The 16035-nt window shown below is 44.2% G+C and overlaps 1 protein-coding gene across 1 annotated transcript in view; it reads left to right on the top strand.

Moving 5' to 3' along the window:
* ENOSF1 (enolase superfamily member 1) overlaps window positions 1-15442 on the top strand; it is a 46419-nt gene extending 30977 nt beyond the window's left edge. Inside the window, exons 6-16 of the mRNA XM_007935617.1 lie at window positions 2021-2093; window positions 2199-2237; window positions 2916-2998; window positions 3789-3823; window positions 5739-5826; window positions 7341-7475; window positions 10968-11009; window positions 11819-11948; window positions 12327-12426; window positions 14669-14750; window positions 15338-15442. Coding sequence (XP_007933808.1) covers window positions 2021-2093; window positions 2199-2237; window positions 2916-2998; window positions 3789-3823; window positions 5739-5826; window positions 7341-7475; window positions 10968-11009; window positions 11819-11948; window positions 12327-12426; window positions 14669-14750; window positions 15338-15442 — 912 coding nt within the window. The remainder of the gene's footprint in view (window positions 1-2020; window positions 2094-2198; window positions 2238-2915; window positions 2999-3788; window positions 3824-5738; window positions 5827-7340; window positions 7476-10967; window positions 11010-11818; window positions 11949-12326; window positions 12427-14668; window positions 14751-15337) is intronic.
* The last annotated feature ends 593 nt before the right edge of the window (window positions 15443-16035 follow it).

Raw genomic sequence — 16035 nt, 5'->3', positions numbered from 1 at the left:
AATTTCATGGATTACTTGCCTTTTGATAATCAGTAAATATATTCAGGACAGACTATGTTGATCACTGTAGTGATGATGCGGCGAAAACCAGTAAAATGTAATTCTCTTTTCTGATATTTGCAAGTAACAGCCATGCCCAATCAGGCAGGTGGGCCAGTGGGAAGCACCAAAAGTTCAAGCAATGGCTCCACCACGTTGCATCTTCAGCACATGCATTCTCGGAAGCTCCATTTCCTGAACTGTGAAAAGAGGACAATTAGAACTTCACTGTGAACTCATAGACTTGAGCTAAAAGTCAAATGGGAAAGATGCTTAACTAGCTCTAAAGCACAGGACATTGTTGTTAAGACACTATTCAGTCACTTTTACTCTAAAAGCAAGTGACAGAAGATCAGATGATGGAGCTCTTCCTCTGGACAGTTCTAAAGGGAAGTGTGCAACACTTAATTCCAGATATATGCACTTGGCTGTTTTCTTTCTCGTAGACCTGTTGATAGCAGAGATATAGCACCTGACTGCCAAGGAGGGAAAAACTGTGGAAAAGCTAAAGGAGAGTAAACTTCAGGTCCAGGGAGGCCTGAATTTGAGTCCAGGCTTCACTGCCTATAGCCGAGGGGTCTCAGGAAGATTACTTACCACTTTGAGCTTCAACTTACTCTTGGTGACCCCTGGGATAGTTGCTAAAAATCTGGTATTCAATATTAGAAGGTTCTTAATATTACTTACTTGTCATTAAAACTAAGGAAAAACAAAGAACACATGGCCTTAAAGACTATTAGGCCAGTAGACATCATTCCTTCTCTGGAGGAAAGTCAAGCTAGGGTACACATCATCTCTAACATGGTTTAGGGTGACATTGAGGTGGGGAGCTATGAAGGTGAAGGACATGGGTCTGTGAGCCGCCTCCCAGGCCTAAGATTAGCCTTTCCTGGGGTTTAGGAGGAACCACAAAACAGTGATTTGAGGGCCACTAGAAAGTCCAGCTGTGGACTTTTCCTCCTTTTGGATTCTGTTACCTGTTTCAGTACCAACACTCAAGAGAAGCAGAATCTCAGGGTTGAAGGAGTATTTATGATTTTTAACAATTATCTTAGAGTATTATGGACCACAGTAGGTATTAGTGGGAATGGAGCTACTGGTTGCTTTCCAGACAGACTGTTGGTGTGGGTGGAAAGAGGTCCTAGAGAGAGGCCTGTTGTTGTTGTTGTTGTTATGTGCCGTCAAGTCAGCCCTGACTCATAGCGACCCCTCCTTGGGTTTCCGAGGCAGTATCACTACGGAAGTAGGATTGCCCAACCTTCCTTCCGAGGAGTGGCTGGTGGGTTTGAACCGCCAGCCTTCTGGTTAGCAGTCAAGTGCCTTAGCCACTATGCTACCAGAGCTCCCAGAGAGAGGCCTAGACTAACAGTATGACCCTCCTGAGAGCCAGAGGCACCCTGAGCTTTTAGGAAGGGAAGATGCTAGGTACAAGTATAGACCATGGTTGTGCATGTGTGAGTCAGCAAATACTCCCCAGGACTTGGTGGAGACTCTGCCATTTAATCCCAGTCCAGTGCTACCAGTTCTGTGGATTATAGGAGAGAAAATTGCCCGCAGTGTGCTGTTACTAAGCAGGAGGCCTGGGATTGACCTGCTGGCCTAATTCTGAGACCAACCATCTTTCCTCTCCAGCTTAGCTGTTTCAGGTTATGCTCACCTTCTTATAGCTCCCTCAGGCTGCCCTACATGTGGAGCAATGCTGTGTGGGTCAACGCTCCCCATTCCTCCATCTGTTTACTTGTCCTGAGGGTTTGCCTTATGCCAGGTCCTCTTTCTGGGAAAGGATATTAGTGGATTAGTTGGAGCTTAGGTTTTGAGAGTCAGAGCTTGAGGGGCTGTGAACTTTGTTAGAGTTGAACTATGTCCTTTGAACTATTAAAGGACTGGACACCAAGGAATGATATAATCAGATCATGTAATATCTGTACAACCCCTGTTCCACTTTTGAATTGATGGCCTCTCCCCTGCCATCACACTGCAGGATCCCAAGACACTGCTGTCCTGCATAGACTTCAGGTACATCTCTGACACCTTGACCGAGGAGGAGGCCTATGGTGAGTCACGCTTACGTGATGAAATTGGAAGCTTTTTGGTACCTACTGATGTAGCAGTATGCTTGGTTGTCCAAGAGAGTGAGTAACACTCTTTATTTTTTCCAGAAATACTGCAGAAAGGTCGAGTCGGTAATAGAGAGAGAGGTAGGCTATGAGAAAGTTTCCATCATTGTTTTTATTGTCGTTGTTCACTTTAAACGTCCCTGTCTTTTGAGGGTGCACTTCATCTTCCTGAATGGCCTGCATCACTGCCAGACCCGTAGACCTGGTCTAGGTTTGGATCAAAGAAGCCACTTGGGTATGGCCTTGATGCACAGAGGCCACATCAGCCACCAGGAAGGGGTTTGGCTTTACAGTTACACTGTAGGGCATGGGAGGGCAGTCCCCTAACCCAGGCTTGACCTCCTCAGTGAATTCACAGTCATGAACACTAGCCAGGAGGCCAGACTCATGGCTGGATGTCTGTGAAGGGCCTCTCCTTGCTAAGGAAGGGTCAAAAAGAGAATAGCTGGATTCTCCATGAAAGCAGCTTGGCCACAGACAGTTCCGGTTCAGACCTGTTGCTGTTGAGTCAGTTCTGAGTCATAGCCACCCTGATGTATATGTGTCAGAGTAGAGCTGAACTCCACAGGATTTTCAATGGCCGTGATCTTTTGGAAGTAGATGGCCAGGCCTTTGTTCAGAGGCACCTCTGGATGGACTGGAGCCTGGAACCTTTCTGTTAGCAGCCAAATGCTTACCAGTGTGCACCACCCAGGCACCCTGCTGATTCTGAAGGTCCCTGGAAAAGGCAAGGTGCTAACCAGCATTGTGTTTTTACAGAAGCACAAATGCTGGCACATGGCTATCCTGCCTACACCACATCATGCGCCTGGCTGGGGTACTCGGACAACACCTTGAAGCAGGTTGGCATGTTAACCTGCTTTATAGAAAGTCTTTATACACCTGGCTTTCTGGAAGAGATACAATATTTTCTTGTTAGCCTTTTTAAATCATTTTGGGTCCAGGACCCCCTTTTGAAAGCACTTATATATGAGCAGAAATAAAGCCATTCGCACTGTGGGCACTGGGCCTCCATGACCCAGTGACTCCTAGCTTGACTCCTGGGAGGACACAGTCTAGGGTTGGGTTCCAGACAGATCCATGGGGTAATGCCCTGAACATTGTTTAACCACCTCAAGGCTCCATTTCCTCACTGTGAATGGTGAAATAATACTTATCTCATGGGTGGTTTTGAGGACTGAGATAAGTGCTAGAAGGTATGTAGTACTTGGACACCATGGCAGACATGTAGTATGTAGTCAGTACACAGTTCATTACTGCATCAGAGCTGAGGTTGATAAAGGGAGACTGGCTTCTGCTTGATAACTCTAACATCCGTTAGTTCTATGGATGGCACAAAATGTCCTAGCTTTGAAAAGAGGGATATTAATGCTACATTTCTCCTTCAGGAATGTTGTGACAGTTAAAGAAATGGTTCCCATGGAAATGAGGGAAGAAAATTACCCTATAGTTACAAAGAGTTACGCTCTGTTGGCTAAGCTGTTTCTACTCTTAATTTCAACAACACATAGTTTTTCTGGCTTACGCTGCAGCTGTAGTGTTTGTTAATTCCAGGTCAGAAATGTTTCAGGTACCCATTAGTGTAAGGAGAGTGTCTCAGTATATGCTGATGGGTGTATTCCTTCCCCGCAGCTCTGCTCTGAGGCCCTGAAGGATGGCTGGACAAGGTAACTACCCATAGGATAAGGGACTCGACTTTTCCTGGTTAGCAACATGAGAGGCTCATCGGTAGAGAGGAGCCCAGATTAGAAAACACCTACCATGTCAGTGTACACACACGGGCATACTGGCATGTGGGGTCAGGTGAGAGACGTTTCCAAACTAGGGCTGGGTCTTTCTGAAATGAGCACTAATTAGAATCTTGGAATACCAAAGTTGAACGTGACCTTGGAGAATATGGATTTCAAGCATCAATCTAGAATAGAAATTCATTATTTATTGTCAGCAACAGACGTCAATCAGCTTCTGCTTGAATACCCCCAGAGACAGTGAGCTTAACTTTGTAAGACACTTTTCCATTGGTTGATAACTCTGAGTGTTAGAAAGATCTTTGATATAGTGAATTTACTTCTGTGTAACATCCAGCCACTAGTCGAAGTTCTTCTCCATGAAGTTCCCAAGAGCCAGTCTGCTCTTCTGCCTCTGAAATGGCGGCCCTTCCATTTTCCTCAGGCTTTCTCTTTCCCAGACTGACCATGCCTACTTCTCTTGGCTAAGTACCATGGTTATGGATCCCTGGCCATCCTGGGCTGTTCCTTTGGATGCATTGTGGTTGTCATTGGCCCAGGATCCTGATGCAATGCAGGATGCAGAGAGAATGTCATCCCTGACCTGGGCCCTGGGCCCATCCGGCAGCTCAGGTTGCATTTTGTGCCTGTAATATATCCAGGTTCCCATATCATTTAGCTGGCCGTTGAGCTTCCTGCTGTTCAAAATGTGGTCTGTGGACCAGGAGCATGCACATCACCGGAAGGCTTATTAGAAATGCAGTCTCTCTGGCCTCTCCCCAGACTGCTAATTCAGAATCTGCCTTTTAACCAGGTCCCTGGGTGATTCATGTACATATTAATGTTTGAGAGGCACTTAGTGCTCCTTAACTACTGGTTAAATATAGGGCTGGGGAGTGAGAACTTGCAGAGGCAGAAAGCAGCAGTGGAGCAAGGCTTTGGAATCTGTGGATGTGGATTCAAATGTTCCCCTTTCCCCTTATCCTCTGCAATTACTAGTGGGGTGATCCTGGGAAAATCAAGGCTTCCTTCCTCTTCCTCCATGTGCCCAGGAAAGACTTGAGCAGTCATACCTAGTATGGTGGTTAAGTTTGTGTGTCAACTTGGCTGGGTCTGATTGAGTGGCTGGGCAGCTGGATGTAGTATTCCCCATAATGAGACTTGGTAATCACTCCATGGTGGAATCTACTATGAGTAGCTGAGTAGCTGTCCAAGTGGAGGAACATTCATAAAAGCGGATTTGCAAATGTCATGAGATGCGATGTAGAGGAAACCTGCGTGTGGCACTCTTACCACTTGCTGCTACTCTGTAGTTCAGTGACCTTAGGAAGTCCTGTTACCTCCTGAGCCCCAGACCCCTGTTTGGGGGATCAGAGGTCTCTGTGGCCCACCTCTCACTGCGCTAGTCTCAGACAAAGCAGTCTGTAAAGGGCTGTGCAGGTGTGAGCATTTTTATAAATAATACTCTAAGATTCAGGGCACAGTTGGACAGCTCGCTGGCAAACTTCCCAACCGAACTCTTCAGTTCTGATTGTGGCTTTTCCATATTTCATTGATTTTTATAATACAGCAAAAACTTGGTTCATGTCACTAAAAAGTCAGTTCAAGTCTGTCATCCCTCTCTAACTTAATCCTTAATCACAGGTCTGCAGGTAAGTGTGAGCCATTGTCCTGACAGTGAGTAGGAGATGGAGTTTGCCAGCTTCTTCTCAAGTCTGGAGATTATTGGGAAAGAGGAGGCAGGTACTAGAAAGTGTGATTTGTGAATTATTGACAGAGGGGCACTTCTGGAGGAAACTCAGACATCTGCCAGGTCAGGGAACAGCTGTAAACTGCCAACTAAACGTATCTTTAGGTTCAAAGTCAAGGTCGGGGCTGATCTCCAAGATGACATCCGCAGGTGCCGGCTTATCAGAGACATGATTGGACCCGACAAAACACTGGTAAATAGACTCCCAGCTGCTGGAAAATACGCAGCCTCCACGAAGCCTTTGTCCAGGGCCAAACAACCCACCCCAGCAAGGATTAAAGAACATTGGGATATTTAAACTTACTGTCAGAGAAGGTATGGCTCTTTGGTCTTACAAGAGGTCAACTCTTTAAAAAAAAAAAACAGCACTGAAGGGGCTGGTAATTTAATTTATTTTTATTCTACAGAACTTAAATGAGATCTGGCTTAGTTTAGGGCTCTTTCTTTCTTGCTAATGTGGATGTACTCAAGCAAACAGGTATTCCCTAGCCTCATGGAGTATCTCTCATTTAATCTCCCTTCTGAACAAATCCTACCTGTTTAGTTTGTCAGTTAGGCAGGCTTCAGGGAGCCACTGTTGAACAAAACATATGTCGGAACTTTGACTAAGGTAAATATGAGGATCAGTCATTCTTGACTGTGTATTTTTATAAAACTTTTCTTATTATGTGTGAAATATTTTCATAAAGGAAAGTCACAGTAAGATTTTGTTTTGTTTTATTTTTTTAATGAAGAGGCTCATAATTCAAATTAGATGTTTGGAGTCCTTGACATAGGATCAGAAGTCCCATTATGCATCAGTAAAGCTATTTTCTCTTTTATGAGGTCATCTTCATGCAAATAATTCATGATAAAAATTGATTCTGAGTGTACTTGGCTCTGGTCCTCATAGCATCCCATGGGGGGGGGGCTCCCACTTCTCCTAGAGAGATCTGTCTCTGAGTCTGCCTTCTCAAGGTGCAGTGCGGCTGGTGAGGACAGGGCCTGTACCCCCAGTGCCTGGCCTCCAGGAAGTTTAGTGGAGTACAAAGAACCAGGGACCCTGACCCGAAAGAGGCCTGGGTTAAACCTACAATTTACTCGATTTGTCCTTGCACACATATAGTAACTTCTCTGCATGTCAGTTTTCGTATATATAAAGTGAGTTAAGATGAACTGCATCATAGGGTTATTATAAATATCAAATGAGATAAAAGTTATAAAGGGCCTAGTGGTGCTTAGTTAATAGTAATGTTTGGGTTATTTATTATGATACAATCATAATGGGTACTCAATAAATGATTATTGAACTGAACTCAATATTAACTGCACAATGATTCAGAGTGTGATAAGATGTTTCCTACAAACAGAGCTCACACTGTAAGACAGATTCCCTTGGATGGCATCTAAGTGGAGAGTGGGTCACTGAGTACCCCTTAGGAGCCACGGGCAGGGCACTTCCAGTGGTCAGAGCAGTTCAGTTCACCAGTTTCCATCTCCTCCCAAGAAGTGAGTGTCTGAAGCTGGCATTCTGAGCCTCTGTGGCTCCCATTGGCCTCCTCTGTTAGGGCTGCACATGGCCTATGCTGGGAAGATGCCAGGCTCCCGTGGAGAATTGGCCTCGGAGTTGATGGCACTGACTGATGGCATTTCCTCGCCAGGGGCACGGCTGTGTAGTGAGGTCAGCACTGGTCAAACCCACTGTGAAGGGTTTCTCTCCCCTTGCAGATGATGGACGCCAACCAGCGCTGGGACGTGCCTGAAGCCGTGGAGTGGATGTCCAAGCTGGCTGAGTTTAAGCCGCTGTGGATTGAGGAGCCAACCTCTCCTGATGACATCCTTGGCCACGCCACCATTTCCAAGGTAGGAAAACTGCCACTGCTGCCGCAGCTCTTTTCCATTTCATCTTCCAGAGTGGTCATGACAGACCTCACAGTTCCTCTGTTCAGTCCCTTTTACATTTCCTGAGCAAGTAGCTGAACTGATTGTTACTTGTGACAAGTACTAGAATTGAAGACATGACATCCTTTTATTCTCTTCATCTTACCCATTGCCCTAATTTCTGTTTATTCTAAATAAAGTAAATTGCTAAAAGTTGAAAGGCTATCCCCAATCTAAAGGTCAATAGACATGGTTCCCATGCTTTGTAAATATAGAAATATGACAAATATAAAAATATTTTATTCACCAGAATGAAACAAAAGTGTAGATTCTTCTGGTGACTCAGGAGAAAAGGTTGACTCAGCTAATGTAAAGGTGAAGCCTCCTCAAGAGAAGGCTGGTTCCCAAGAGCCCTCTCAACTGGGCGCTTCCTCAGCAAAGCCACCCAGCTGGAGGCCCGTGTCTCCCCTTCTGGGTTCAGTTAGAACAGCCTCTCTCTCTCAGGGAGAGACTCCCACTTGCCACATTTGCAGCACTGATCTATAAAGCTAGAGAGATACAACTGCCAAGAGCACCAGGTCTTTGTAGCCTCTGACCAGAGCAAGCTCTGTGGAAAGCTGTGTTAAACCACAGGCTATGTGATGAGTGAGGAATCAGGGCAGGAATTAAGCTACAGGAACTGAGTATGCAATTGCATGGGGCTGTCTTAGCCCTGTGCATCCATCTCTTCACCCTGACATCATACTGCCATTCTATAAACTTCACACAGCTCTGCGGTGGGGATGTTTCCTCCTGCTTCTGGCACCAGACATGGCGAGTTTTAAACCTCACTTCCCTCCCATAGGCAGAGATTCCAACATTTACCTCTGACTCTCCTTCTCTGGTTTCCTCTGACAAATCTCTCCCCACTGTGCCAATGGCTTAGTGCGCTCATTTGGCTCAGTGTCAAGTCTGGCCTGCCTAGAATCATTGTTTTCTCCCTGAGGTGGCTTTTCATAGCTATACTCTCCCCCGTTATGTGTTGGTTTAGAAACTTTAACTCTGAGGACAATCTTAGTTCCAAGTTCTGGGAGAGATGCCTCATTGTGTCATGCATGAACTGGCAAGTCCTGCGGAGGTGTGGGGTCCAGGGACATATGCTTCTCGGTTTCTCTCAGTAAATCACCATATTGTCTACTAGATGCCTGACACTCAACTCACCACAAACCTACAATTAAGACATGCCCTCCTAACATATTACACAATAACATTGTTCTACATCCTACTTTGGTGAATAGCGACTGGAATCTTAAAAGCTTGCAAGCAGCCATCTGGATGTAACAATGGATCTCTCCTCGTCCAGAGCAAAGAAGAATGAAGAAAACCAAACATGCATGGAAACAATTAGTCCAAGGGACTGGTATACTATGCGATCCTCAGCCTATATGACTATGAGACCAGAAGAACTAGATGGCCCAGCAACCACTGTCAACCACTCGGAGGGGGATGGGTGCAGGAGATCCTGAATACAGTGGGAGAACAATATGGTACAAAATTCAAAATCATAAAAGAAAAAGACCAGGTTTGCTGGTCTGGTGGAGCCTGGTTAAACCCCTTCAGTCTGGAACTGAACTCACTCCTGTGGCTTCCAGCCAAACAATAGACAGGCATGTGGGGTGAACATTTACATTAGGTAGATACACTCCTTGGGATAATCATTTGTGAGAGAACAGAAGGGCAGTGTTTGTACAGGGAGATAGCTCGGGGGCCAAGGCAGGACTGCATGGGAGGGAAGGACACAGGGAAGAGGTAACTACAGGGAGGACGGATGAGTGGTGGTGGACTGGTAGTGTCATGTCGAATGGAGTGGCGGGGGACATGGGGGGTGAGGAATGGACCGAAAGCAACTGGAGGCAGTGATAGGAGTGAGGCAGCTTTTCCAGCAATCTAGGTGTGGTACGGGGGGGGGGTGGTTAAAGAGAGAAGGCAGTTAGAATAGAGCAAATTCAGGAAATACTTAAAGGAGGAAATAAAATTTGGTACCGATTTAGTGCCAGAAACATATGCTTTCAAATGGCAGAATGGAATGAGTAACTCAAGATAAATGACTTTTCCCCCCTCCCTGCACCCCTCCTTTTTCCCACTTTCTCTTTTGAGATAACAAACCAAGAATACTTAAATTAGACATTTTGGGAAACAGCTTAGCACTGGAAAACATCTTAGAGACCATCTGCTCCAGCCCTGCCCTGTTGCAGATGAACTGAGGTTCCAATTGATGAGTGACTCAGCCAAATTCACATGTCTTAACAAATTCAGGACAACGATTGGGATTGGACACTTGACTCCTAAACTGGGATTTTCTGCTGCAGTTGGCATTGTCTAGCATTTCAGGTCACTCCTCTGGTTGTAGACTCTGCCTAGAGTTCAAACCCCAGCTCTGCCCCTTTCTAGCTTTGTGGTTTGGGGACAGTTAAACTAAACCCCTGGGCCTATTTTTTCATTCTGTAAAATGCAGGCAGTGATGCCACCTATCCCATTGGGTCATTATGAGTTAAATCAGTGTTTTGCATATACCTGAGAGGTATTAAGAGCTCAGAATGTTTTAGCTACAAATGTCATTAATATTATTATACTGAGCAAAGGGAAAGAGAAAAAAACCAAAAACCAGACTCATTGCCATTGAGTCGATTCAACTCATAGTGACCCCTCCTTGGGTTTCCGAGGCAGTATCTCTATGAAAGTAGATTGCCCAACCTTCCTTCCGAGGAGTGGCTGGTGGGTTTGAACTGCCAGACTTCTGCTTAGCAGTCAAATGCCTTAGGCACTATGCTACCAGAGCTTCCAAGCAAAGGAAAAGAGAAGCTGAGAGAATAGCTGTATCCCAGTGGAGGCTGCGGGAGCAGCCAAGAATGCCCCAGTGGGGTGAGCAAGTTAGCTTTAGAGGGAAAGTGGACAGATGGGTGGGCAGAAGACTAATGGCCTCAGCTGTAACATTGAGTCTTCAAGCTCTGAGCTTGAAGAGAGGATGCTGGGATTGACAAAGACACGAGAAAGCTCTGAAATAACACTGACGAGTGGTTATCCAGGAGGTTATCCTTCCTGTGGAAGGAGTCAGGCAGAAGTGGAACCATGTGAGTCCATGATGAGCCACTGCTGAGTAGCTGTGTCTTCTCCTAGGTCCCCTCCTCTAGCCAGGCCCAGGAGAGGGGAGGTGGCCTGCCCAGGATGCCACAGAAGGAAATCTGCAGAGCTTCAGCCAGGAAGCACACCAATGACAATAGATGAACACGTGTTTCTTTCTTCCTCCTGCAGATACACACAACATAGTCCCTTCCATGTACACACACTCCCCTTGACATCCTTCTGCCATTCTTTAAACTTTACACAGCTCGACAGCAGGGACGTTTCCTCCTTCAGCAACAAATATTTTTAAACATTAGGAGTTGCAATGTAAAAACTTAGGAAAATAACACCAGGTTGCCTTATGTCTTGTAGGCATTGGCTCCATTAGGAATTGGTGTTGCAACAGGAGAACAGGTAAGTGATGTCTGTGGTCAGAGCACTGACATCCACTGAGAACCTAGGCAGACAGTAGGCTCCACCACATATTGTCCTTTGAGTTAGGGAATTTCCTATTCTTAGAAATGAAATCATTGTGCAGCGAGTAGAGTCTGGAGTCAGACACAAAAGTTGTTGGATTTTTCTACAATTGGTATGACTAAGGTCATCCACCTTTTCTGAAATGTCTCATCAAAATTTACAAGGCAGCAATTTAAAGTTGCTATTGCAGGGGAATAAAATGCCCTGTATGGTTTTAGGAGAGCCAGCTTCCAAATTGCATCAACATTATTGCGCTACTTTCTGTGCTTATAAACTAAACACAAGCGCCTGCCAAAATCTGCTGCACAGCCCACGGAACAGAGCAGTGCGAGAAGCAGATTATCAGCTTTCCCAGCAAAAGGAGCAGTGCTCTGCGAGGTTGGTGTGTAGTCCACACCACCTGCTCGTCACTCTAGTCGCCTTTCAGCCTGATGCCTCTCTGCATCGCCCACCCGCCAGTTGATGTAATGGTTATTCCTTAATAAGCAGAGAGTGAGTGTGGCCTTCACACAGCTCTCATTGATCTGCTAGAGAATGTGTGAAGAAGTGAGCTCAGGGCCCCACCTGCACTATTGAGGCTCGCCTCATGCCAAGGGAGAACAAAGAGTAAATGAAGTCCAGGTTTCATGAAGACTGAGGTGTGCAGATGAGTAGTGATGGGCTGGGAATGGCTGTGTCCCAGGGGAGGAAATCCTGAAGGCCCACACTAACTCCTTTGTTGGTGTTATTTTTAATTCTATTTCCAGTGCCACAATAGAGTGATATTTAAGCAACTCCTCCAGGCCAGTGCCCTGCAGTTTCTCCAGATTGACAGCTGCAGACTGGGAAGTGTCAATGAGAACCTCTCAGTGTTACTGATGGCCCAGAAGTTTGGAAGTAAGGGCTCTGTGTGGTCTGCAAATCAGACGCCCATCTCCCCTTCCAGTACACCTGTGATTCTTCCAATGATCTTTTCAATTCACATGAATCTCCATTTTGCCATTATAATTTAGGCTTAATTGGGGAATCTGACAATTCTGACCCTGGAATTTCATCCCCCTAAATACTAAATACCAGTAGGCAATTTAAAACAAACAAACAAACCCACAGGCTTCTTTTTCACCCCTTCCTATCTCTGATTCTTGTTTTTTAGTAGGTAGAAATTATAATACCAGAATATATTTGAGTGGTTGTAATACAAACATAGCCATTGGAATAACCTCCAGTTTCTCTGCCAGACTCTTGATATTCAGTAGACATCTTTCTTCATTTTAGTTCCTGTTTGCCCCCATGCTGGTGGAGTTGGCCTCTGTGAATTGGTACAGCACCTGATTATATTTGACTACATATCTGTCTCTGCAAGCCTTGAAAACAGGTCAGTAATGTAGCATTTACCAACAGTTGTGAGGATGGCACAAGACCAGGCCGTGTTTTATTCATTTGCATATAAGGTCACCATGAGTTGGATCCGACTTGACAGCAACTAACAAAAACAACAATGAGGCATTGGCTAAGAATCTTTTCAGCTTAAGTAGTGTCCGTTGGTCCGGGCCAGAGCTTCTCCAGTGCTGACACCAAGACACTAAGACCTCTACCTACTATGCACATCCATAAGCAAAGGCTGAGGGGGTTTTGCTCCTCCTTCTCCACATGGAGCAGAGAACCTCCAGTGAGTACTCATTTTTTCATTAAGGGCTATGGGATCTTGGTAGCTGGTTCATTTTGATTTGTATACTTTGGGAAGTGAGAGGTTTGCAACCAGATGGAAGCCAGAACTCCTCTCTCAAACCAGCTTCTATTTCTGACTTTCCAATGCCCTGTTTTCATTCATTCATTCTCAGCTTATGCTGCCTCTCCTCTGACACTGAAGTCTCCCAACATACGGCTACATCCTTATGGGGTGCTATCTTCTTTCTCAATATGACCCAGATAAGCTTTCTTTTTAAATCTGGACAGTCACCTTCTAGTCACCTGACAAATATGGCTTTGCTTATTATGCTTTTCTTTGCTCCTGGAACTAAACGTGGTATTGTAGAAAGATCACTAATGTACACAGTGTAAGTGTAAAAACATGCATGGGAAAGACTTATGAGAAATGGGGTTCATAAGAGTGTGCAGGGCACTGCAATTATAATTGTAATGGTTTATTTCTTAAGCTGGGGTGAGTAATCAGGTATTGCTCTTTAATATGTCTGAAATATTTTATACTATAGACTAAGAACATTAAGTTAGAAATAAGAACTGAGTTTGAGTCATGAAGCTGCTGGTTATGAGATTTTACATGAGTCTGAACCTGTTCATGTGGAAAATGAAGGTTGGGACTAGATCATTTCTTTTTCTTACTGCAAATAATAGTCTCTGATTCTATAATAAGCATAATAATAAGCACATTCCTAGGTTAGTCTGCTTTTGCCCCTTTTCATTTCAGTTTCTGCTTTTAGACTAAAGGGAGGTTCCAAACAACCTTGAAAGGGTCTACATGTCTTGAGGGCTGAAGAAAAGACAGTCCCTCTTAGCCTTAGTGCCTCCACCACCCACTGAATGGTTGGGCAGGCCCTGTGCCCACTGGAGACTCTGCTGTACAGGTGTGCCCTGTACATGACACACAGACATGGGCTGTCACGCTGCAACACACACACTTTGACATTCTGTGTGCAACAGCATTCCCCACTCACCTTTCAAAGTCCAACTGATCTCTCTCCCTTTTGGTGTTTCTTCATTTGTACCCTCTTCTTTAGGAGCTCTGGCATAGTGCCTAGGGCGTTTGACTGCTAACCAGAAGGCTGGCGGTTCAAACCCACCAGCCACTCCTCGGAAGGAAGATTGGGAAATCTACTTCCGTAGTGATACCACCTTGAAACCCAGGAGGGGTCTCTGAGTCAGATGTGACTCGATGGCAGTGAGTTCTTTTTAACCCTCTTATCAATTGTACAGAGCACATGACATATGACTTGATATCCGTGTCCTATTAAAGCATGCCAATTCCTGTATTTCCCCAGCACCTGGCACCCAGCCTTCATGTCATAGGTCTTCCTTTACAGATGACTAAATTCAGGCAGGAGAGTTCGTTCACTTGCCCAAGGCCCTAAAACTAGAATGAAGCTGGCATAGAATCTGAGCACAGATCAGTCTAATTCTATAATCTATGCTCTTAATGTTCCAAATCATTAGTAAAGCTAGAAGAAACTGCATTTGGTGATTTTTAATCTATTAATCTAACTTCTAGGTAAATGCACCCACATATTCTGGAGTCCCAGAATTATAGATTATATTTCCTTATAACCCATAAAATGATTTATCCCAAATGGTCATTTACAAAAAAATTGTGGTAAAATATATATAACAAAGAATCTGGCAACTTAGCCATTTTAAGTGTATGATGCAGTCTAAACTGGTACTTTTTGGGGGTCATAAAACCTTTAGAGTTAAGAGACTTCCTGGTTCATCAAAGCCTTCCTCATAACCTGCGGCACATCAGTTAAGAGATTAGCAGACACACGTGGTCTCACAGCTGAGTCTTGAGTCTTCACAGTGGGAGTCCCACCCCTGCTTTCACTCTACCATGTGAATGATTTAATTTAAGGTATTACCGTCCCAGTCTGATTCTTTCCTTCTAGGATGTGTGAATATGTTGACCACCTACATGAACACTTCAAGTATCCTGTGATAATCAAGAAGGCATCGTACATGCCACCTAAGGTAGGACCTGGCCTGGGCAGCCCCAGAGCCATCAGTGCCAGCCCTCACCTATTCAGCCCCATGAACGAGTAAATTAGAGTTTATTTCCATTGTCTTGAAACAGTATTAGTTGCTATCAAATTCCTGTAGTCTGGGGGCCAGGGCTGGGAAGTTAAATTGCCCCCTGATAAGGCTTCTTTAATGCATCTTTCTTATGAGCTAAGACCTTAAAACAGGCAGTCTTATGTAAAACCAAACCAAAGCTGGCCCCCTGTAGCAAGTTAGTGAGCTCTAAAAGATTTTGACTACAGTTGTGCTATTTGGATCATTTATCCTGATAATGTTGCAGAGTCATGGGTCATTTTCATCAACAGAGGTTGAGCTATCAAAGGAAGAAAATCCATGAATTTCCTATTCAAATAATTAGTACGGGGAAGTAGCCCCTCCCCCATCTAAAATAATTTGAAAACTTATTTTTAAAAGAGTTCAGTTCCCTTTGGCTTAGCTTTGAAAGCATTTCTGGGAGCAGCAGAAATACTAAAATAAATGTTTTGTTCTAGGTGGTTATTAATACTGCTCCTTTTTTTTTTTTTTTTGGTCTCTGCTAGGATCCTGGCTATTCAACAGAAATGAAAGAAGAGTCTGTAAAGAAACACCAATTTCCAGATGGCAAAGTCTGGAAGAAACTCCTTGCTGGGCAAGAAAATTGTTAGTCCTAGCACTTTTCATGGTTAAGTGAAAGGCTTAACGATTCTTGGATGTGGCGTTACAAAAAAAAAAAAAAAAAAATCAGTCAAGACAAGTTCAGCTGAAAGCCTTATTAACCTCAGGAATTAGCTAGATGATTAGTTATTCGATTCTTCAAGCAAATAAATATATTCTTGTATTGAATCTTTAAATGACTTTATATTTAACTATCCAAAGCCCAGGAAGATGATGTTCTTGAAAAATTTCTATCAAGTGCTAGTATCTAAACATTAAACTGTACCTTGAGAATAAGCAACATGTTGTACAATTTGTTTGTTGGAACAATTCCTTATTTTATTTGATACTTGTCATAAATTAGCAAAGTAAAAATAGTTCTGCAGCACCATGGGGTATCTGGTATGCAACAGAGGTACAAAGATTTCACTAATTAGCCTGGAAGTGGTTTAGCATCTCTTGTCAGTGTAAGAGTATTATTAGAGAATTCACACTGTATTGAAACTAATGAAGGCAAAATGGTATGTCATAGATTATATTTCCTTATAACCCATAAAATAATGATTCATCCCAAATGGTCATTTTTATAAAAAAAATTGATTGT

Source organism: Orycteropus afer, unplaced genomic scaffold (genome assembly GCF_000298275.1).
Source record: "Orycteropus afer afer isolate SDZICR_OR568_19922 unplaced genomic scaffold, OryAfe1.0 scaffold00030, whole genome shotgun sequence".
NCBI lineage: Eukaryota > Metazoa > Chordata > Mammalia > Tubulidentata > Orycteropodidae > Orycteropus > Orycteropus afer.
The sequence above is the reverse complement of the archived record's forward strand: the minus strand, read 5'-3'. Positions and strand labels throughout refer to the sequence as shown.